Raw genomic sequence first — 24,581 nt, forward strand, 5'->3', positions numbered from 1 at the left:
AGATGTTCTATGTGATATTGTAAATATCAGGAAGTATTTTTATAAAGTATATACTTAAAGTATTTTTTAAGCTTACTGGTACTGTCTTTAATAAATGGACTTTAAAGCCTTGTTTTGTATCTGAAACTTTCTAATACAACAGTGCCTTCCACCTCAGCAAAGCTCAGGAACTCTTTTAGAAATGGTTCACGACTCATCATGATGATAACGATACTGTGACCTCACACTTGTATAGCATTTCAGTTTACAAATTACTTCCTTCCACTTGCATTATCTCATGTGATATAATGTAACAGACCTTTGCACCTACTGTATGCAAGGCACTGTGCTTGATTCAGTGGAAGATACACATTTTATTTTTTATGTGAAATTGTTTACGTATTTTTTCAAATCACATGTAGAAACAATATTAACGTTTTTCAAAAAAATTTTGAGTTCCAAATTCTCTCCCATAATGCTCCCCAGTGAGATAGAATGTTAAAGGATAGTCTTTTTCCCTTCCAAAATTTATAGTATATGATAAGGAACTATGATGCCAATACAGGTGTCTGGACTGTATCGAACAATATTACGTGGTAACTACGTTGGACTTTAATGTCAACTAGAAGCAAAAATATCATTTTGAGAATCAATTTTTTTTCTGCAACAAGAGAATAAAATGTAACACCGTGATGGTTTTTTTTAAAGGATTCAAATACATCTTGGTATCTTTTAGAGGAATGGTAAAATTTAAAGCAAGGCAGAAAGATCTCCGTTATGACAAACCCCCAAAGAACAAGAGCAAATGATGGTTTTCATGGAGGAAGAAGTTAAGTCTCTCAGCAAGGTTAAATGACAAAGAGGTGATAAGTGGTGACATCTGGACTTGAATCCAGGTCTCTTAACTCCAGGTCAGACATTCTCTCCCACCACCACCCTTCCTCCCATTCCCTGCTTCCTATAAATTGGACACTAAGAAATTGAATGAAGGAGAAAAGAATAACAGCAAAAGATAAGCAATCAGATGGCTGGAGCCAGGGTTATCCCTCCAACCCATCCCACCTCCCACTCTCAGCACTAGTCTACGAAATTCATTGTTTCATTTTTATTGGCAAAAGCCTCCCTTTCATCAGTGGTATTCTTTTGTTTCTCTATCTAAAATGCATATTTTGTATTCCATTCAGAATATCAAGAATTGCTATGATTTCTGCATGAACTATGTAACCATAAAGAGAGCGAATGAGAAAGTGCAGCCTGGGAAAGCTATCCACAACAGTGGCATCAAATCACGCTTTCTTTTTGGCTACTTATTAATTTATTCAGATTACATTTCTGGATACTACAAACCTTGACTCTAAAAAGTGATTTTAAGACCAACAGTCATCTACTTTTTAAAACACTGTATTTTCTATTGATATGATATATACTTTTGAGTCATGAGGTAGTGATAGTTTTAATAATTTTTATTTTTCTCCTCGGATCTCCTCGGATGTTTCAAGCCAAAAGAAAAGGAAAAAAGTCTCTAAATTAGAGTTTGGTCTAACATCTCAAAGGTATTATGTTATTCATAGGCAGGATCTCAAAGCAATAGTAAAACATTCTGTGGAATAAGCAGAGGGTAATTCATATGTACTAGCTACTTCAAAGACATCAGGACTATACCTTTCTTATTAAAAAAGGAAACAGAAGGAGCCCAGCACTGTGTGTCAAAGTAGTTTGCTCTTGTGCTTTATAGCTAGGGGCAGCTATGCGGAGCCATGGTGCAGAGTGCCTGGCCTGGAGCTAGGAAGACTCAGCTTCTCAAGTTCAAATCTGGCCTCAGACACTTACTAGATATGTGAACCTGAGCGAGTCATTTAACCCTGTTTGCCTCAGTTTCCTCACCTGTAAAATGAGCTGGAGAAGGAAATGGCAAACTACTCCAGTATCTTTGCCAAGAAAACCTCAAATGGTAACAAAGTAATGTAACAAAGACTCAGATGTGACTGAAATGACTCAACAACAAAATTGTTCTCCACAGGGTTTGCACTGAATAAGACAGTGGGGCTTACTAACCAGTGACCTGAAAACAGGGAAGGAGGGAAAGCTATTATAGCCTGACCATTTGGAATTTTTCTGTCCTTTGGATGCTTTCAAGGCATTTTTAGATACATAAACATACATACATACATTGCAAAGAAATTAAGTTTGTCATTCATGTCAATTGTATTTCTAATTTCTGTTTGTATTTTCATGAGGCAGCATAGTGTATTCACTGGATAGAGAAGCAGCCTTGGAAGCAGGCAGTCTTGGGTTCAGGTTCTACCTCCAAAACATTCTGTGTGACCCTGGGAAGATCCCATAATCTCTTTAGTGCCCCAGGAAACTCTCTAAGTCTAGAAGTAGTGCATTGATAAAAGAGGTTTCAACTCTCCAGTTTCCTATCCCTATTTAAACTGTTGTTGTTAAGTTGTTTTTCATGCTCAACTCTTTGTGACTCCATTTGGTGTTTCTCTGTCTCTCTCTCTGTGTCTCTGTCTCTCTCCGACTCTCTCCATCTCTCTCTGTCTCTCTGTCTCTCTGTCTCTCTCTCTGTCTGTCTCTCTCTGTCTGTCTCTCTCTCTCTGTCTCTCTCTGTCTCTGTCTCTCTCCGTCTCTCTCTATCTCTCTCTGTCTCTCTCTTCAATTATTTCTTGGAGGCAATGGGGTTAAGTGACTTGCCCACGGTTACAGAGCTGGTAAGCATCTGAAGTCATATTTGAACTTCCTGACTACAGATCCACTGAGCCACCTAGCTGCCTCCAATCAAATTCTTACTTATGTGCAAACTAATTTCTTTTAAGCTCAGCTGATTTCTTTGGGGCTTTGGCCATATATATCCATCCTCCTGGGCACACTCAAGTTATCTATTAATTCACTGGTTCAGAGATATCTTCCAACATATAACTATTGTAAATGAACTTTTATCGAATTTTAAGCTTACAGGATTGGGGAAACAGGTTCATTTTACAGAACCTGAAGCCAAATTTTCAGACAGAAAATACTGTAGACAACAGCACCTTCTTGACAAAATGTCCTAGAGTAGTTAAATTATACCAGACATTGCATAAACTCTGATCAAAGGTGAACTAAATTCTAAGAGCTGTGACCCAAAGAAATCAAGAAATCCTCACAAATGGTCTTGGAAAAGACAGGTTGAGGTGGAAAGGAATTAAAAAGAAATCCTGAGTAGAAGTTACATAGGAGACTAACAGGGCTGCACAATCCAGCCATGTTACAAGGCCTACGAACCTTGATTCCTACTCCCACTCCAAATTTCCAATTCAATCCATTAGGAATTTTTTTTCCATGTAGGAACAACTACCCTCTGATTTCATAATGGAAGCTGCTGGAGAAATTAGTAACTTTATGGAAATTTATTTTGGAACTTATGGTTCTGGAATGCATCTTTCTTATAAGGCAAAGAATATTTGTACATAGCTTAATTAGAATACATCTGTCCCATTAGGCATATCCATCAATGTCAATCATTCTAGGATTATGCACTGAGAAGGGTGAGTGTATGTGTGCCTGTGTTTGTCTTAGAACATTTGTATGTGTGTGTATACATATGTCTATATATGTCAATATATAGATATACATCTCCAATATGTGTCCTTCTTGCCTCTACTAATGTTTTTTCATGTACACAGGAGCTTACAGGGAAACTACCAAGAGAATATCCCTTGGATCCAGGGGAGGAACCACCCATTGTTCGGAGAAGGATAGGTACTGCCTTCAAACTGGATGAACAGAAAATACTGCCCAAAGGAGAGGTGAGCCCTTTACTTTTGGTACTTGGATTCACTAATGTTATCTGTATTTTTTGTGAACATTCATACTGTAAAAAGGACTAACAACAACTGCTGATTATAATGTCCATACCCTCAATAATGATTCATTCATTCCTACTTCAGGCCAGAATTTCCCTCCCCTATCACTTATCCCCAGTTGGATAGAGTGCTGAGCCTGGAGTCAGAAGGGCCTGAGTTCAAATTTGACCTCAGACACTTACTAGCTGTGGGACCCTGGGCAAGTCACTTAACTCTGTTGGCCTCAGTTTCCTCATCTGTAATATGAACTGGAGAAGGAAATGACAAACCACTTCAGTATCTTTACCAAGAAAACCCCAAATGAGAGTTGGACGTAACTGAAATGACTCAACAATAACAATTCTTTGGTAGTATTGGCTGCTTTAGTAAGCATTTTAATTTCCCTTATTTACTTATTTTATTCCCTTATTTATTTATTTAGCATTAAGGGTCAATGATAAGTAAGTAAACTTCTAAGAATAAACTAGTAGCTTCTGTGATTTCTTAATGGTCTCCCTGCCAGATCTTATAAAGAAATAAACCCAAGAAAAAGAAAGTGAAATAAAGCCTCTTCTGCCAGTGATGGGCAGCTAGGTGATGCAGTGAATAGAGCTCTGGGCCTGCAGTCAGGAAGACCTAAGTTCAAATCCAGCCTCAGACACTAGCTATGTGAGCCTGGGCAGGTCACTTAGCAGTTTGCCTCAGTTTCCTCATCTGCAAAATGAGTTGGAGAAGGAAATGGCAAACCAGTCCAGTATCTTTGCCAAGAAAACCCCAACTAGAGTCACAAAGAGTTGAACATGATTAAAACAAGTGAAAAACAAGAGGCTAAAACCTGGCGGGATATGTGTTTGTTTGTTTATTTTTAAATCTTTAAGGAAGTATTTTGAAGAAATCATTTTTCATGTCTTTGAAATTTTTAGATTCATGGAGTGCCAGAATTTATGAGTGGGAGATAAACATACAGCTCAGTATAAATTCACCTTGAGTGAGTCCATTATGAAATCTGTTGCTAACCTGCATTTACATTAGCACCTGTAGAAACATGGTTTCCTATAAAACATATGAAAAAGCCACTCACCTCTGAAATCACTAGCCAATAGAAACGATCAGCTTGGCACTGCTAGAGATTCTGGCCTAAAAGGCTCTGATGCTGATTTTGGAGTTTGGGGGCTGCTGTCCTACATGCCGAGGGCAGCTCCTCCAACAATCTGTGTAACTGACTTTGGTTCTCCGGTTCACTCTGCTGGACAGATCCACCTTAGCTGGAAGAGGGGCGGGATAGGAAGGGCAGATGGGGTTATTTTTCAGGGCAAATGGACCATCCCAGGGACCATGAATAAATAAATAAGATGGGCATAGTGACGTTTTTGTTCAGATATCAATGATTCAACTCAAGGCATTTTAATATGTCTGTAGCTCTTGAAATAGGAAAGGAGTTGGACCATGCCTAAGGGACTATAATGGTTAAGGAATTTTTTTTAAAAACTCAACATACTTTAGAAAGATCATTAAAGAAATTAACTTCAGTGTTTAGGCCTGGAGAATAATTTTTTGTGAAGCGAGGACTTAGGGAGGAGACTTCATTGTTGTTTTAAAAAATTTGAAGGACTGTCACTAGGAAAGGTGGATTAAGCTTGTTTTATTTTGTCCCAGAGATAAGAATTTGAATGAAATGGGTAGAAGTGGCTGACGGATTCTGGATTACTATAAGGCAGGGAATAGGGAAGTGCCATTAATCAGAATTGTCCTGAAATGGAACAGTTTATTTCATAAGGTTGTGAATTCTGCATCACAGACCATCTTTAAATAGATGACTTGTCTGGCTATTCTTCAATATGTCTTAGAAGGAATTCTGGATGAGTTAACAGTTAAATTAGATGAGGAGCCTCCCAACCCTAAGACTCTGTGACTTCCAAATACTAGGATTCCTACTGGGTTGAATGGAAGGATATGGTTTGGGGTTGGCCAAGAATTATAGCACCGATTGAATTTTAAAGTGAAAGGGGATATTAGACATAGATAACACCCTCATTTGAGTCCAACATGTAAGAACAGCTTCTGATTATATGTGGCCTTACAGACTGAGCACCAGAGCTCTTAAAGAGGGAGTCATTCCTAAATGACTCTCCTTTCCTCGTTTCTTTTCCTCTCAGCAGCTTGTCCCTACTTGGTTTCCTCCTTTGTCAGCAAAGATGTCCTTTCTTCTTCTAGACTTGTGATTTCATTCGTATAGGGAGCTCTTGGTAAGGAAATGGCCTCTCTTCTGCAACTTTAAGAGATTGGGACACTGGGAGGTCAAGGGATTTAAACACAGGCCTTCTGGACTCTGAGACCAACTCTCTCCACTACCCAGGCTGTCCCTCCTCTGTTTCTTTTACTTTTCATAAATTAAAAAGTTTGTGCTTTTTTTTTTAAATGCTGACTGGCTTTCCTCAAAGGTCTTATACTCTAGCACAGGAAGAATTTCCTCCCCCATTTCCCTCCCACTACCTTTCCAGTCTGACTTCTTCGGATTCCTAAGCCAAATGTAGTTTTCCTTCTATTCCTTCCTAAGCACTGTCAACTGTACACACAGGGAGTTCAGCCTTGTGTTTTTCTTACTCTAATAGGGAGTGCTCAGTCTTGTGTTTTTCTTACTTTAATAGGGAGTGTTTGTTCTGGGCTCTCTCCCACAAATCCCTGGGTCAGTGTCCTGAACCATGGCTATCATAACAACCCTGAAGCAGCTGTAAGGTGGAGTCAGAATTCATAGAACAGTCATTGTCTCTGGTGACTTGTTTGTTTCAAGACATCAGAGTGTGTCGGTTTTCATTTATTTCCCCCCTGGATGGAACAGATCTGGCAAGCTGCTCAGTACATTGGAGAGAGTCTTAACAATTGGTCATCTCCTAAGAAGTTTAATTTCCCTCTTCCTCTCTTCTCCTCTCCTGCTCTCCCACTTCCAGTTTCCCTCCCCCTCCAGTTGAACATAGTTTAAAGTAAATAAAATCTAGCCAATGTGGTGCCCTTGATGGAGGCTCCAAGCCTCTGGCCAGGTGGGTTGTACCAGGAAGCACACATATTGGATTCAGCTGTTGAATAGTCTGCTCATCACAGCAAACACTAAAGTTGATTTTCTGCATCACCGCTATTCACGGCCACTTCACACTGCGGAGTCTTGGACAGAACAGGGTCTCCTGAGAGCCAGTTTACTGAGTTTAGGAGTTTTCCTTGGGAAGGGAGTTAATAGACAAGGTGGATGAAGGGCTTCATTTTCCCTCATGTGAGCACACACATATCTGTGAAGTGCCTGTGTAGCAATTTAAGGGTTGCATGTGTGATTTAGCCTCCATTTTTTCTTCTAGAAGGTTCCACATGTGCCTGCAACAAAGGTAAACAATGACTGGCACAGGGCAGTGAGTTCCAAAAGAGCTGAGTGTGTATAGTCACCAGACAATCTCTGTGAGGGTTATAGTCTAGGTCTAGGCTGTCCAAAAAAAGCATAAGTACATCTGGGAGAAGGAGGAGGAGGAGTTGGGAAGTGCAGTAAATCTCTAGTCCACCTACTTGCCCTGACCAAAAGTAGGGGGGAAAGAGTCCCTGTGGACCCAGGATGAACAAAAGAATGATGAAATAAGGGTTCAAATTGAGACTGGTTTTTTGTATGTCCAGTGCAGAAATTGTTTTTGCTCAACTATGTATATTTGTTACAAGGGTTTTTGTTTTTTTTCTTATTGAGGGTAAGAGGAGGTGGAAGAGAAGAACACATTTTGTTAATTAAAAAAAGATAAAATACATCTTTTTAAATTTAAGGAAAAAGAAATAGGGCTTAGGAGGCAGTATGGAGAAATAAGAATTCAGAGGTATACAGAAAGGAAGAAGAAACCAGAGTGAAAATTATCTCTGCCCTCCCTCTCATGCAGCAGTGGTGGTAGAAATCCTAGTATCAGATAAGAATGGAGGCAGCAAAAGTAGTTGAAGGGCTCTCCTCCTGTGCATAATGAGATGGCTTGGGAATGCATGGGAGAAACTGGAGTAAGGGAAACCAGCCACAAGGGTGGCTTGTGACAAGTTTAATAAGGTGGGAAAGATGAAGATTTAATGATGTTAAATGGAGTGCACAAATAATCTGACCATCACAAGTACAAAACATGTTGAACAAAAATATATTAAGAACTACAGGTGAGGAAAGGTTGAAGGAACTAAGAAGGTTTGGCCTGGAAAGAGACAATTTAGAGGGAATATGATAGCTGCAATGTGATAGAGTGGGGAAAAAAATCTTGGTTGTAGAGCCAGAAGCTCTGGGTTCGAATCACGAGCCTTCAACTTTGAGGGAAAAGCTATATCTTGGGGTAAAGAAGGGACCTGAGAACTTTATATAGGTCTTCTAGTTCTAATCATCTTCGTTGTCCTTATAAAGACACTGAGACCCAAAGAGAATGAATGACTTCCCTTGGCAGTGCAATGATCTCAACTCAGATTTTCCATCTGAAAATGCGACATTCTTTCCATGGCACCCCCACACCCCATGTGACCTCAAGCAAAGCAGGCAACATTGAGCTAGAATAAGGACAAGGTTCAGCAAAAAAGGTGGTATGGTAGTTGTGTTTGCATGTAAATGTGAGAAAAAGGGGGTGAGTGAGAATATAAATGTGGGCATTTCGGTAAGTGACTTTGATAAGGGTGAAGATAGGTAACACTTAACCGCATACAACGTTCATCTGCAAATGTGAATGTTGGGTTGTTTCATCCATGGACAGCAAAAGGCAGACCATGAAGGAGCTGAACTAGAGGTTCAGGGGATAGAGTATGTCTGAGTACGAGGGTGGAACAGGGAAAGTAAGAGCTTGGGGAGAAACACTCCTAAGAGATCCATGGGACTCTGTAAATATGAGGGACAGAAACTTGTGTGACTAGCAGGTGGGGGAGAATTCTGGAATGGCTGATGGGGGTGGCATGTATAATGTAAGTCATGTCTGGGCAGTCCCTTTTCCTTGTGCAACTGGTAAAAATGATAGTGTACCTTGCATGTGCATATGAATCCCTTGCTGGAAAAGTGACAAGAAGAATTTGAACTGTGAATACTAGCGGAGCTCCAAAGCAGTGCAGCACCCGAGACCACAAGTAGAAAAGGAAATCACAAGGGAATGGGCAGTTAGCACTCACACTTTATCTACAAGAGACTTCAAAATTGATGTTGAGCACTCCCAAGACAAGACCTTGTATCATGGGGAAGATTTTCATCTTCTTGGTAATATCTTTTTTTTTTTTTAAGTCAATCAGGATTAAGTGACTTGCTTAGGGTCACACAGCTAGTATCTTGAGGCCACATTTGAACTCAGGTCCTTCTGACTCCCGAGTTGGTGCTCTCCACTGAACCACCTAGCTGCCTCAGTAACACCTTTTTTAAATCACCACCTGACAAAAGAAAGTAAGAAGGAAATTAAAAAACCAAGGACACATGCCTGGGACACTCAGATGCTACAGATTCAGGAATAGTGGCCATCTTATTGAAGATGTCATGCCCACTATCATTTATGTTAGAAGTTTTATTCCTTGTCACCTAGTGGATGACTCTGACTCTGGAGTCAGAGATCCTGGGTTCAAATCCCATATATGTTGCTTACTACTTTGTGTGACCTTGAGCAGGTCATTTAATTTCTGTGGGTCTCAGTTTCCTCATCAATAAAATGAGGGTTTGGATTAGATGGCCTCTCAAGTAGCTTTTTGTTCTTGATCCGTGATCTTATGATTTCAAGTAAGATGGTTTGGGTGTTTTCCTGTTTTGGTATCCCAAAGCACTTATGTCTAGTCACTGAACGAGCCCATGTTCTCCCCTCCTACAGGAAGCTGAGTTGGAGCGCCTGGAACGGGAGTTTGCCATTCAGTCCCAGATTACAGAAGCTGCCCGCCGTCTAGCCAGTGACCCCAACGTCAGTAAGAAGCTGAAGAAACAAAGGAAAACCTCTTACCTTAATGCACTGAAAAAGCTGCAAGAAATTGAAAATGCAATCAACGACAACCGCATCAAGTCTGGGAAGAAACCCACTCAGAGGGCTTCGCTGATAATAGAGGGTCAGTGTCCAGCCTCTCTTCATTGCCTGACTTTCTGTCAGCTGGAACTGCCTAAGAAACATGATCAGATAGAGCCCCAGAAAACTAGAAACTCCATTCCCCATGGAGGGTGCTGGGCCCTTATTCCTGCATGGCCGGAGGCGTGTAAATTAACCACTCGGTGCTTTCATTTATCCTTTAATAAAATGGAGCTATTAATGCTTGCAACCAGATCAGAGCAGCAGAGTACTCTCAGATCCACAGATGAAAGAAAACTATATAAATCAAATTATTATTTCTACTAACTACTAACCTGAGAGAAATTATGGTGAAGGAGGCCAGCCAATCTTTCCCATTCTGCCATGTAAATTTTTCCTCTGTCCCAGTTTCTCCAAGGCAGAGGCAGCTGCCAAGTTCAGATGTGAGGGACAAAAATTAAGGCTTTTGAGGACATCTTCCATGCCCTTTGGTCTCTCATCCCATTTCTGAACACAGCCTTCATCAGGATCAGGCACTCTGAAAGAGGGTGGGACAAAAGGTGGGCACCAGGGCAAACCATGACAACCATCTTCCCTTGATACACCCTGCCAACATTAGCTGTTGCCTCTAAATGGGTGGTACCATTTCAGCTCTCCAATAGCCTGATCTTCCTTTGGCCCTTTACCACCCCCACACCCCAGTCCCCCGAAGAACTGGGTGGCTAGAACTTTGGGCACCACCCTGCCTACACTACTGACCTGCCCCCAACTTTGAGTGACTTAGGTCCAGAATATTGAGGGTGATTGTATTTATTTAGCCAAACAAAGCACAAAGGAATCCCTGAGTGAGGCAAAAAGTCCCTCCTACTTTTATTCTTTTTTAACAACTCAGAGAATTCTTCCAGAGACAGTGTCAAGTGTTCTTTCATAGTTTATACATTTTTAAAATACTCTCCCTTTAGAAGATTAGAAACAAGTTTCCTTGCCTAGTTTGCCCTGTTGGTCTTGGCTAGGCAGTGGCCTTCCTTCCCTGATTGTCTTCCCCTTGCCCCATTCTCTTTAAAGGAGCTGAGACTAACCTGGTAGAGCAAATGGAAACAAATAAACCCTTCTTTCCTGATTTAATTCTTTTATTTGCATACCTCTTTATGCCCCATTGAAAACATTTATGGTTCATGTTCCCAGTTCTGAGATGAAACATCCATCAGAGCCAACAGACCAGAATGAGGAGAAATTCAGGGATGGAATGGCATGTCTCTGGTGATTTGCCACAGGGAATGCTTTAACTTTATAGAGGCTTCCAATTAATGGCTAATCTGACAACTACAATGGAGGTGCTGCTTTGAAAGAATCCATCTGGATTGTCCTTTGGATTTTTCCCTCCAGTCTACAGCCATGCAAAAATATGGGCCTCGTTTTCTTGAGAATATGTGATTTCAACTTTGCTGCCTCATTGAAGTCATGTTTGTATCTCAAGGGCCCACTTGAGATGAAGAGGTAATGGGGGCCTCCCCTGGACCCCACATGCCTGATTTTACTTTTCAAGAGATAAGATGCTTAACTGAGAATCAAGATACCTGGGATCATTTTCCGGCAGAACATCTTGAATCAAGTCTCCTTCTCTCTTAGTTTCCCCAGCTGTAAAAGTTGGAGGGAAATCATTTTTGCTGGATTTAGAGATCATGTTTGCTGAATTAACTGAACACTGTTTGGAAAATAAGCTTCTAGGAAAAAGATGCTATATGTATCCTGCTTGTTTGCTCTGATAAAGACTCAAAAAATTTATTAGGAAGCCACTTACTGGTCAACAACGAAAGTGAAACACCGTGACTAAGCTTTTCACCCAAATAGTAAATGTAAAAAGAGTATTGCCTATTATCTCAGTTCAGTCTGCACATGTCCTTGTGCTGTGACAGCAAAGGGGCCTAACTGAGGGAGGGACAGCTTTTATACCTGTCATTAAACCATTCCATGTCCCAGGTTTTTCTTCTCTGAAGTCATGCTATCCTATTTTGCCACATCACCGCCACAGGATTAGGGAGATTTGTTACTAACTGGTTGTGGAGATAATTTAAAAGAAATGATGAGCAGCATTATAATTACTTCTGATATTTCTATGTTGCTTGGGTGTTGCTGTTGATTAGGAAGAAAGGTGTGAGAGTGCAGAGTGGACAGGCAGCAACACCCTTTCTTAAGGGGTGAAGCTTGACATGAGAACCAAAACCCCATGTGCCCTAACGGCGGCTCCTTCTGTTCTGTTTCTTGCCAGATGGAAATATTGCCAGTGAAGACAGCTCCCTCTCTGATGCCCTTGTTCTTGAGGATGGTAGGTAGTTCATTTCCAGTCTGAAAATTTGGAACTTGGACCAAGTTTAGCATTTTCTTTAGGTTTTTTTAGGTACTGTCTTTTTGGGGTGCAAGGGTTTTTCCAATTCTTCAATTCCTTTATTCCAATTTATAAAAGCAAACAGTAATAACTATGATTATTAAGAATTAACCATTTACATTTGTGAGAGGTAGCAGAGTTCAGTGGCAAGCCAGTCATTGGAGGCCAAAAGGTCTGGGTTCAAGTCCTATCTCTGGCACATAGCCAGAGATAGGGGACTTTGAGTAAGCCATTCAGTTTCTCATTGCCCTATAAGACTCTCTAAGACCAGATATGATGGCTGAATTGTCAATCAGTGTAAAGGACGGGAGCTTCCACACCCAAAGTTCCCCACACCAGTGAAATCAGTATTTAGATCAAAACAAGAAAACAAACTGACACTTTATTTTTTCACAGATCATTTTTCTCCTCAAAATTTTGTGAGGTTCAGCAGTTACAGGAGAGAAAAAAAAAGGATAAATGTGGTTTTATTCTGGAATTCCAAAAACCACATCAAAGGTATAAGATGGCAGTGGCATGGTTAGAGAGTAATTTATCTAAAAAAAATCTGAGTGTGTCAATGGACTGGAAGTTAGTGGTGTGATGTAGCAGCCAAAAATGGAATGTGATCTCAGGCTGCATGAAGAGAAGCATGGCTTCCAACAATGAGCAAGTCAGGCTCCCTCTAGAGTACTCTGTTCGGTTCTGGATACCACAGTTTAGGAAGGAGGCTAGTAAGTTGACCAGCCTTTGGAGGAGGAAAACCAGAAGGGAGAAAGGCCTTGAGTCTGTCATAGGAGGCTCAATTGAAGGAACTTCTGAAGAGAATGTTCAGGAACACAAGTATGTGAAGGGCTGTCATGTGGAAGTGGTGTTACCATAGTCTTTTCTGGCCTGAAAGAGCAAAACCAGGAACAATGCATGGGATGGCAAAGCTGCCCCCCAATCAGGCCAGGCTGCCCCAGGACATGGTGGATCTCTAATCATTGGAGCTCTTTAAACAAAGGCTGGATGACCATATGTGAGGCAGATCAGAATGGGAATTCCTTTCTGACATAGGTTGGTTAATGCAAAAAAAAAAAAAGAAAGAAAGAAAGAAAAAGAAAAGAAAATTCTGTGAGGGTAAAGGTGAAAAAAATAAATGTTCATGGCTTTGCCATTCCCTCCACTGAGCCAAGGAGAGGAATGTAAGGGAGGTGATAGTTTGTGACAGGGTTTAACTTTTTTCTTTCCATGACTAAAAGCCACATTTTGAATTGGATAGAGTATCTGTTTCGCTTGAGGTTTCCTTTGGAATGTCTTTTAATTTTTGGAAGTATGGTAGAGGAACCACCTCTCTTGATCACAGTGCCTCTACCTGGAATGAACATGGGAAAAATTCCTCTGGAGTAGGCTCTGCATTTGGCCTTCAAAATTATTTTGAAATTTCCCATTGGATTCTGAAAAAGGGAACAGTTAATAGTTTTCTTTTTAAAAACTACTAGAAAACAACTTTGAAAGTAGCATGTTCAGATATGTTTGATTTTCTTTTTTTTTTTAAATTTATTTATTTAACTTTTAACATTCATTTCCACAAAATTTTGGGTTCCAAATTTTCTCCCCATTTCTCCCCTCCCCCTCCCCAAAATGCTGAGCATTCTAATTGCCCCTATCACTGATCTGCCCTCTCTTCTAACATCCCTCTCTTCCCTTGTCCCCATCTTCTCTTTTGTCCTGTAGGGCCAGATAACTTTCTATACCCCATTACCTGTATTTCTTATTTCCTAGTAGTAAGAACAATACTTGACAGTTGTTCCTAAAACTTTGACTTCCAACTTCTCTTCATCCCTCCCTCCTCACGCATTCCCTTTGGGAAGCAAGCAATTCAATATAGGCCATATCTCTGTAGTTTTGTAGCTGACTTCCATAATAGTCATGTTGTATAAGACTAACTATATTTCCCTCCATCCTATCCTGCCCCCCATTGCTTCTGTTCTCTCTTTGGATCCTGTCCCTCCCCAAGAGTGTTGACCTCAAATTGCTCCCTCCTCCCACTGCCCTCCCCTCCATCATTCCCCGCACCCCTCCTATCCTCTTCTCCCCCAGTTTCCTGTATTGTAAGATAGGTTTTCATACCAAAATGATTATGCATTTTATTCCTTCCTTTATTCGAATGTGATGAGAATAAGCTTCATGTTTTTCTCTCACCTCCCCTCTTTTCCCCTCCACTGAAGTCTTTTGCTTGCCTCTTTTATGAGGGATAATTTGCCCCATTCCATTTCTCCCTTTCTTCTCCCAATATATTTCTCTCACTGCAATTTTATTTTTTTTAAGATATGATCCCATCCTATTCAACTCACTCTGTGCTTTGTGTGTGTGTGTGTATGTAATCCCACCAACTACCCAGATACTGAAAAGTTTCAAGAGTTACAAATATTGTCTTTCCATGTAGGAATGTAAACAGTTCAACTTTAGTAAGTCCCTTATGACTTCTTTTTGATGTTTACCTTTTCATGCTTCTTTTCATTCTTGTGTTTGAAGGTCAAATTTTCTTTTCAGCTCTGGTCTTTTCATCAAGAATGCTTGAAAGTCCTTGATTTCATTGAAAGACCATTTTTTCCCCTGAAGTATTATACTCAGTTTTGCTGGGTAGGTGATTCTTGGTTTTAGTCCTAGTTCCTTTGACTTCTGGAATATCATATTCCACGCCCTGCGATCCCTTAATGTAGAAGCTGCTAGATCTTGGGTTATCCTGATTGTATTTCCACAATACTTGAATTGTTTCTTTCTAGCTGCTTGCAATATTTTCTCCTTGACCAGGGAACTCTGGAATTTGGCCACAATGTTCCTAGGAGTTTCTCTTTTTGGATCTCTTTCCAGTGGTGATCGGTGGATTCTTTCAATATTTATTTTGCCTTCTGGTTCTAGAATATCAAGGCAGTTTTCCTTGATAATTTCATGAAATATGATGTCTAGGCTCATTTTTTGATCATGGCTTTCAGGTAGTCCCATAATTTTTAAATTGTCTCTCCTGGATCTATTTTCCAGGTCAGTTGTTTTTCCAATGAGATATTTCACATTATCTTCCATTTTTTCATTCTTTTGGTTTTGTTTTGTGATTTCTTGGTTTCTCGTAAAGTCATTAGCCTCCATCTGTTTCATTCTAATTTTTAAAGAACTATTTTCTTCAATGAGCTTTTGGACCTCCTTTTCCATTTGGCTAATTCTGCTTTATAAAGCATTCTTCTCCTCATTGGCTTTTGGAGCCTCTTTTGCCAATTGAGTTAGCCTATTTTTCAAAGTGTTATTTTCTTCAGCATTTTTTTGGGTCTCCTTTAGCAAGGTGTTGACTTGCTTTTCATGCTTTTCTTGCATCTCTCTCATTTCTCTTCCCAGTTTTTCCTCCACCTCTCTAACTTGATTTTCAAAATCCTTTTTGAGCTCTTCCATGGCCTGAGCCCACTGAATATTTATTTTGGGTGTTTGGGATATAGAAGCCTTGACTTTTATGTCTTTCCCTGATGGTAAGCATTGTTCTTCCTCATCTGAAAGGATGGGAGGAGATATCTGTTCACCAAGAAAGTAGCCTTCTATGGTCTTACTTTTTTTCCCTTTTTTGGGTATTTTCCCAACCAGTTACTTGACTTTTGGGTCCTTTGTCAAGAGTAGGGTATATTCAGGGAATCTGTGAGATCTCAGTTCCTCCAAGGTGGCACAATCAAGCGTGCACTGGTCTGGATGCAGAGAGGGATTTTTGTGCCCAGAATCTTAGCAGATACCTCTCCACAGCCACTTGGCCTCCAGTTCCCAAGTCAGCGCTGGGGGCTGATTTTCAGATAAGCTGGATGGGCAGGGCTGGCATTCAGTGTGAGACAAAGACCAGCTCTCCCAGGGCCTTCACCCAGGGCTGAGGTAAGAATAAGCTGTTCAATGCCCCCAGGGGTTTTTATACTCCAACAATGGGAGCTTCCGTACTGGCTGCTGTGCCGGCTCTGTGGCCACTGCCTGCTGCGGGAGCTATGGAAAAGCCCTTCTCCCTTCCTGGACTGCTGATTAAACCCCATCACTGACCTTTGGGGCCTGTGTGCCGAGGCATCTGAGGCCCTGCTACTGCAACTGGAGATTCCACCCCAGGTGTCCTCCTCCCAGAGTCGTGCCATGCCACAGGTGCCATGCTGCAGCTCGGCCAAGACTGGGCTGGGCTCCACACTCGGCTCTGTGTCCAGCGCAACCAACGTTTCTGTGGGCCTTTCAGGTCACTGTGGGCTGGAAATCTCCTCCACTCTGCTGTTCTCCACTTCTGCTGCTCCAAAATTTGTTGAATCCCTCTCTACAGGTATTTTATGGGCTGTGGGGAGGACCCTGAGTAAATGTGTCTTTCTAGTCCGCCATCTTGGCTCCTGTGTTTGGTTTTCTTAAAGCAAGCTATACATAGCATTCATGGTTTCATATATGGCCCTCTTTTTCTGTTTTACTTAAGGTAAGACAATTTTTGCTCATTCTCATGATCCTTAAATTTAGAATAATTTTTTAGATGAAAAGTTAAAGCATGCATAGAATTTAAAAAAATTCCTAGAAAAAATGGAATTGAATTCTATTAACATAGAAGAAAAAAGAATGACCAACATGGAACCTTTTCTGAGAAGGTTCTTGTGGGTCTTAATTCAAACTCTGGAGGCGGAGACATTAATTACATGAAAACATGATAAGTAGCAGTCGATTTTTTTTTTTTCTCTTTTGGGAAAACCTCAAGCTGGCAGTGATAAGTGGTTGTTGAGACGGGAAAACCTAAAAGGTTACATAAGAAGAAGTAGTAATAATGATAATTACAGTAATAATAATTTCTACTGATGTGGGCAGTGCCTGGCAGGTTATTTAACTAGTCATCTTGGTCTTGCTATTAGAAAACCAAATTATAATATTTTTATTACTTATTTTACTACATGGGAAGTGAGGAAAGGAGTATGGGGGGAGAGCTAGCAGACTTGTGGACAGAACATTGCCTTGAATGTCTGAAATCCTAGGTATGCCAACTGGATGGAAAGCTCCTTTGTTCCTTGTAGGCCTCAGTTTCCCTAGCTATGCAAAAAAATAAGGTGGGATTCTTTTACGGCAATGTTGTATAAGAGAATAGGATTAATATCTGTATTATAACAAACTTAGGAGGAAACTGAGCTTGGCAAGTTTAAGGGACATGCCCAATGTAACACAGGAAGTAAATACAAAGGGAAGGACTTGAACTTGGGCCTTGAAATGCAGTCTGCCCTTTCCCCGTTCCATGCATGCTGCCTCCGACATTTTCTTGCTATAACTATCGATTACTTTATTAGCAACAATGTCTCAAAGGCAATGATCGATCGGACTCATAGTTCAGCCTGTTTGTAACAGCAGTCTCTGTACAGTATCATCTCCCCCTCTCTCTCCTATTTGCCACTTCCCTCCATTGTGTACTTTTTACAAGACTGGAGTATGCCCTCCATTTCATCCTTGTTTTAGGATCTTCATGTCAGTACCAAAAAAGAGTTTCCTCCTGCTGAGTACATTTCTCTAGGATATGGTGGACCTCCAGGGCCCTAGAGCAAAGAGAACATTCCAAAATATCTTTCTCAAGCTTTGCGATACACATGACTAGAAGCTTAAACATTTTTAATCTCCCCTCAAGTCCCTCACTCTTTTTCAGCCATCACAGGAGCCCTCACCTCTGCCCAAAGCTAAGGGCTTGCAGGAAACCCACCTCCTTCATCCCAGAAGAGACCTTTCTTTATGCTTATCTCCTTGTCCTTCACTATGGTTTCTGAAGAAATCACCTCCTACTTTCTCTCAGAAACTGATTGTCCTTCATTATTTCTCTGTATTTCAGTCCTTATCTTCTGAGGAACTTAGGTTCCACATTTCCTTCTTCTTCCAATATGTTCAGTTTTTCCTTCTCCATTGGTTTTTCTTATGCCCTCAAACATGTGTCTTTCCTAATCTTGAAAAAATCCTCAGTCAGTCCTTTCAACTACCATTCTTTTGTTCTCCTTCCTTTCACAGACAGACTCCTTGGGTGAATGGTTTTCTGCCTCTTTCTGCAACCTCTACCTCCTCCATAAGTCACTCAAGTATGAGTTTCACTCTAACCACTCCACTTAAAGTACCCTTTCTAAGGTTACCTTTCATCCAGTCTACAACCCCATATTTCTATCCAACCATCCAGTATGTCTCTACTTGAATGATCCGCCATCACTGCCAGTTTATCATGTCTAAAAGAAAGGAATCTCTATTCCTTTTGTGAATATCCAACCTTTTGGTCAATGACACAATCATTTTCTCTGCTCTGCAAAATCAATACTTGGATGTAATTTTTGCCACTTCTTTCTGCTTCAGCACCTCAAAGCCCACTTGTCACCGAATTTCTCTTAATTCTTTCTTCACAATATCCATTGCATTTTTCCTTCTCCATTCTCAATGCCACTCATTTCCTGTTTTTTTTCTTCAGTATTTGCTTCCTATCTGACCCCTCTGCCTAGTGCTTTCATTCTATAATGTCATGCCAGATAAATATTTCTTAAGCACTTCAATCATGTAACTCCCCAGATTAAGAAACAATACCTCTCTATCAACTATTAGATAAAGCCATAAATATTCACAATGGCATAGAAGACTCTTTATCAGGTAACCTCCCCCCTGCCCATCCAGTCTTTTCTCACGTTCTCCCCATCACATACCATTTATTCTAAGAAGGATCAAATAGATTAAGGACTTACAATGGAGTTATATCATACACACATGTAACTATTTGTGTTCACTACTGCCCCTGTCCGCAAGAGAGAAAAACAATAATTTAAGTAGTACAGTAGTATCATTCCACTCACTAAGTGTTTTCCCCAATAGTGAGCATGACAATCTGTTACTCACTTGTTTGGTCTCAGTTCCGACATGCCTTTCATAGATGGTGACTCTCTTGGTTATCACAGCTGCAGAAAAAAATATTGATTCTGCTTAGGCTGATGAGAAAGGGGCACCTTCTTTGACCCGTATAGCATTCCTGTTCAGCTAGCCTTGTGGCCTCTTTTGCCTCATGGTGAAACAGCAAATAGCAAGAGTTATGAGTGGGGTAATCACCCTGTTAATATAAGAACAGTTAAATTCAAAGCCCCTCAGCAGTTGTCCTGCTAACGAAGCCCATATCAATTTTTGTTTTCTTCTGAGTTAAACTCCTCATTCTCTTTTCTCACCTAATCAATAGCTTCGCTGGCTATTATGAAAAATTAATTCATGAGTTTTTTTTCCCATCACCATCATCTCAGATTCATTCGTCTACTCTCTGACAGACTGCCTTCTTAAAAGAGGCTCTGGTCCCTTTCCAGCTACAGCTACTTAAAGATCCTGGACTAGGAAATTTAAAGGAATTTGAGAATAATTTCGACCGCCTGGATTTTGTATCATGAGCTGACATTAGACACTCTCCTCAGTGTAAGACACAACTCTACTGTGAAGTACTTTCTAAAGCTTTAAGGTGCTAGATTATTCCCCTTTAATCACTGCTCATCTCTTCCTCCATACCTTTTCTTTAGCCAGTCCAAATTCTGTACTTCTTTCAAAGCTCAGTTTAAGATCCAACTCTGCTGTGCCTGTGCAATAAATAATTTCTTGGATAAGTGAATAAATTTTCTTGGACTAGCAAAATTCTCTTAATCTGAAATTTCAACAGCACATACCTCATTTCATTAGATTAAAAATCTAACGTTAAGAATATGCAAGAGTTATTTTTTATTTAAGATTTGTAACCTGACTACTTGTGAAACTTGAGATTAAAATAGGAACAAAGACCATGAATTCATTGATGTAGAGTTCCACCACTGAATGTCAGTAAGCTCTCTCTCTGCAACTCATAGTCTTAGGTAGTTGACTAGAGCACTGAGATGCTAAGTGATCAACCCAGGGAGACACAATTAGCATGTGTCCAGGGTAGGACTTGAACCCAGATCTTTGTGGCTGCAAGGCCAGAGCTTCATCCACTATGACATGCTGCCTCTCAAAAAAACATTTACAATGCAAAAAAGACCTTTAATGAGATTCTCAACTCAGGTGTCTAATTTGAACAGATTATATTAGAAATAGATCTAATTGCTAGATGTCTCCACAGTACACAGTAGAGTCTTGAGAGCCTAACATATACCGAATAATTCTTCTTGAATGAATATTTACAACATGACAATGTCTTTGTTTCATCTCAGGCATAAAATAATAATCCATTTACGATATTTAATCGTAGTCAGATCCCATTTATGTGTTTCACAAGACTTTGAGCTGGGAGATTCCCATAAGAAGCAATCCTATTCTACCCATTTTAGCTGTTGCAAGAGCAGTAGTGAGTGGGTAAGGGGGCAGAAGATGGGAGTGACAAAGTTTGAGTCCAGCATTAGGTTGGTAATCTGTGAGGAAATATACTGTATACTGATGTTTTAATGGGATGATCCCTGATACATATCTCTGTCTCTTTTTCTTTCTGTAGAAGATTCTCAGGTTACCAGCACAATTTCCCCTTTACAGTCCCCTCACAAAGGGCTCCCCCCTCGACCACCATCGCACAACCGACCCCCTCCTCCCCAGTCCCTGGAGGGACTAAGGCAGATGCACTATCATCGGAATGACTATGACAAGTCCCCCATAAAGCCCAAAATGTGGAGTGAGTCTTCTCTGGATGAACCTTATGAGAAGGTGAAGAAGCGCTCCTCCCACAGCCATTCCAGGTGAGCCATGAGGATGAAGATGCAATTAACAAATTTACATAATTATTCATCAGTTTATTCCTTTATTATGAATTGGATAAAAAAGTGGTAGTAAGTTAGAAAAAACATTCACCTTGGGGGTCTGGCAAGACTTGGGTTTGCATCTTGACATTTAACCTTTCTGAGTCTCAGTTTCCTCATTTGTAAAACAGATGATATAAAATAATAACCTGTCTCACAGAGTCATTTTGAGGATGAAGTGAATCAAGGACTGTGTTATTTCATCTGAAATCACTGCATAAACGTCACATCAGTGTAGCATACAAAAAAAGGATCCTGAACCTGAAAGTCATGAGCAATGGGTTCTAGTCCCAACTCAGCCACACATTATGGCATGTGCAAGTCATTAACCTCTCCTCTTCTATAAAATGAGGGGATTGGCCTAGATCATCTTTATTAAGTTCCTTTGCAACTCTAGCAACATATGTATCCTAGAGACATGAAGAGAGAGTCCACAAATAATAGATTAAAAGTCAAAACTATGTCCTTCCTCCTGTATTGGTAACTTACATCTTTCTACACCCTAAGCTAATAGCACCCTCTGCTGCAGAAGAACTGCTTTGCAACATGATCACAGACCTGAACCAATACAGTTGATTGTGTACAGGCGTTCAGGTATCCCATACAAAGGTACATTGATCTGAGTGTTGCTTCACAATCCCTTTAATAGTGCTGTATTTGGTGGGAATTAATTGGAAAATCTTAAGCAGCAATTTTCTAAAATGACATGACCACAGTCCACCCACATGAATCCCAAATTTATTCAGAACAGTAAACCACCATGCATCAGAACAGTCATGCCCAACAGCTGTGATCTCAGCTACAAATTACCAGTTCATTATTCAGAAAACATTTTATGGAGGGTTTTCTTTTAAAAAAACAAAACAATTTTTTCACAGTTTTTCCCATTACTTTTAAGCACACTCCCTCTTGCTCCAGGAGAAATTTCTTGTCTGGTGGCCACATGCATTTTGGAAGGGAGAAACTGAGACCGAACAGAAAAAAAAATCTTAGCCAGTGAACATGGAGATCAAAAACTGAAAAACAAAAAAAAATTAAGAGGTTTGGAAAGCCAGGCTTCCACTCAGGTCCTCAGCTAATCTTCCTGAGACCAGGACTCCATTAACTAATCCTGACAATTCCCAGGTTAGCAGTTAGGCCCTTTGGCAAGACACACTTGTAGCTGATGATGACAGGTGTGACTTCCTTTGGTTTGCAGTAGCCACAAAAGGTTCCCCAGCACAGGCAGCTGTGCAGAAGCTGGAGGAAGCAACTCTTTGCAGAATAGTCCCATCCGAGGTATCCCTCACTGGAACTCCCAGTCCAGCATGCCATCCACACCAGATCTACGGGTCCGAAGTCCTCACTATGTCCATTCCACTAGGTAAGTCTTCGGATACTTGTTGATTCTTGTGCTGCCTTCTTTTGTAATTAAAAAAGTTTATTTTTATAAACCTTTATTATCTCTCCTTCCCACTACCCTGCCCCCTTATCAACAACAAATTCTTAAAAGGCATCATAACAAATATACATAATCCATAAAAAGAAATTCCCATGTTAGGCATGTTCAAAAATGTATCCTGTGCTATCATGGCAGTGGTAGGAGGTGGGGAGTGTGTTACTCATTTTCAGTCCTATGGACTTGCAGTTTATCATTGTGTTGATCAGAGTTTTAAAGTCTTTCAAAGCATTTCTTTTTTAATATTTTTGTTACTGTATAAATTATTTCCAAACTTGTGCTCACTTCACTCTATATAAGTTCATTATCTTCCCATTTTGCTCTGGAACTGCCCATTTGATCATTTCTTATGGTGAAATACCATTCCTATACCATAATGAGTTTAGCCATTCCCCAGTAGGTGGGCAACTCTTAGTTTCCAGGCTGCAGTTACTATGAAAAGAGATGCTGTAAATATTTTTTGTGATGTACCTTTGGCTCCTTTTCCTCTTTCCTGATCTCTTTGGTGTACCGGCCTAACAATGTTATTGCTGGGTAAGGACAATTTAATGACTTTTTGGAGTACAGTTCTAAATTGCTTTCCAGAATTCACAATTCCACTGCAGTAGAATTTTCTGCTACAATAGAATTCTGTTTTCCCCCAGCCCTTTAGTATTTGTCATTTTCCTCTTTTGCCATCTTTGTCAACATGGTGAATTTGAGGCAGAAACTAGCAGCTGCTTTAATTTACATTTGTTATTAGAAACTGGAGCATTTTCACATTTTTAGCTTGAATATCTTCCTTTGAAAACTTCGAATTCATATCCTTTAGCCATTGTATCTATTAGGGAATATCTCTTCATCTTATTCGTTTGAATCAATTCCTTATATATTTTGGAAATGAAACCTTTATTAGAGAAACTCACACTGCAGCTTTCTTTGCAAAGCTTGACAACATTGTAGGGGGTTACTGTTCCCAAATTATCCTAGCTAACTGATTAATTAAAGCCTTGATTTCAGTAATTGTCAGGGACTTTTCCTACATCTGTTCCAGAATGCCAATGAGACCACAGATGTAAGCATTTTTTAGACAGAGCTCTCAGATGACACACTGCCAAGTCCTAAGGGGTGTATGAGCCTGCCCTATTCTCTAGACACTGCCAGTCTAGGAAGAGCTTTCTTGGTCAAAATGGAAACATGGGGTGGTACAGGTTAACAGAGATACTAGTTCTTTAATTAGAAAGACTTTTTGCTGATGGGAAAGACTTTAATGGATCTCAGCTGTCAATCTCAGCTCTATGAATGCCTGAAATTGTACAAACATGTCTCCCTTTTGTGCTTTGACATAATCATTCATCAAACACTAAAATGAATACTCAGAGATTTCTTGGTAAGATGTGAAACATCTGACAAACCCTGTGTGTGCTGACCTGTTCTCTACTGCATCTTGTATGCCTCGAAGACAACGTACCACTCCAAGCTGGAGCCAATTTTTTATCTAAAAGATAGGTAGGTATCTTAAGTGATTAGTGGATGAAGCAATATCTGCATATATGATCCTCCTTTCCCTCTAAATCTCTTTAAAAAGCTTCCCATCAAGTTAACACACAAATACTATTTGAAAATGGATGGCAATGTCTGCCGCTAGTTAGTTCTCCTTGACTGGGTCCACAGGCATTTTCATAGAGAAAGGCAACGTTAATAATGACAACAATAATAACTAACATTTATACAGCACTTCCTACGTATGGATCAGGCACTGCACTAATAAGCACTTTACAATTATTATCTATGGGAGACAAGGGCTATTATTATCCCCATTTTACAGATGAGAAAACTGAGGCAAAAAGAGGTGATGTGATCACACAGCTGGTAAATGTCTGAGGCCACATTTGAACTCAGTCTTCCTGAGACCAGGCCTGGGACTCTATCCACAGCACCACACTGTTCTGTTTTCAGTTCTCCTACTGGTCCAGTGATGGGCTTCAGGTGGGTCAATCAACCTGTGAAGAATACTTGGTTTTCTCTTTTAGAAAACTGGATATTGATGCTGAGCTACTTCTGAGGAAGAAGAAGTTACTAGCCAGGCAACTGAAAATCAACAATGTTAAATATGGCATAACCTGATTCTGACTTAATAAATTTTGGGGAAACCCATCAGAATTTGGAAATTATTATGTTATCATAAAATAATAAATGCAA

At 40.3% G+C, this 24,581-nt stretch overlaps 1 protein-coding gene across 7 annotated transcripts in view; it reads left to right on the forward strand.

Moving 5' to 3' along the window:
* The window catches only part of FRMD4A (FERM domain containing 4A), a 547,164-nt gene that overhangs the window by 509,376 nt on the left and 13,207 nt on the right, over window positions 1-24,581 (forward strand). For all 7 annotated transcript variants that reach the window (XM_072653270.1, XM_072653269.1, XM_072653267.1 and 4 more), the window contains 5 exons: window positions 3,651-3,773; window positions 9,638-9,866; window positions 12,093-12,149; window positions 20,665-20,902; window positions 22,161-22,325. In XM_072653270.1, the coding sequence (XP_072509371.1) occupies window positions 3,651-3,773; window positions 9,638-9,866; window positions 12,093-12,149; window positions 20,665-20,902; window positions 22,161-22,325 (812 nt within the window). The remainder of the gene's footprint in view (window positions 1-3,650; window positions 3,774-9,637; window positions 9,867-12,092; window positions 12,150-20,664; window positions 20,903-22,160; window positions 22,326-24,581) is intronic.

The sequence above is a fragment of the Notamacropus eugenii genome, chromosome 3 (genome assembly GCF_028372415.1).
Source record: "Notamacropus eugenii isolate mMacEug1 chromosome 3, mMacEug1.pri_v2, whole genome shotgun sequence".
In the NCBI taxonomy this organism is placed as follows: domain Eukaryota; kingdom Metazoa; phylum Chordata; class Mammalia; order Diprotodontia; family Macropodidae; genus Notamacropus; species Notamacropus eugenii.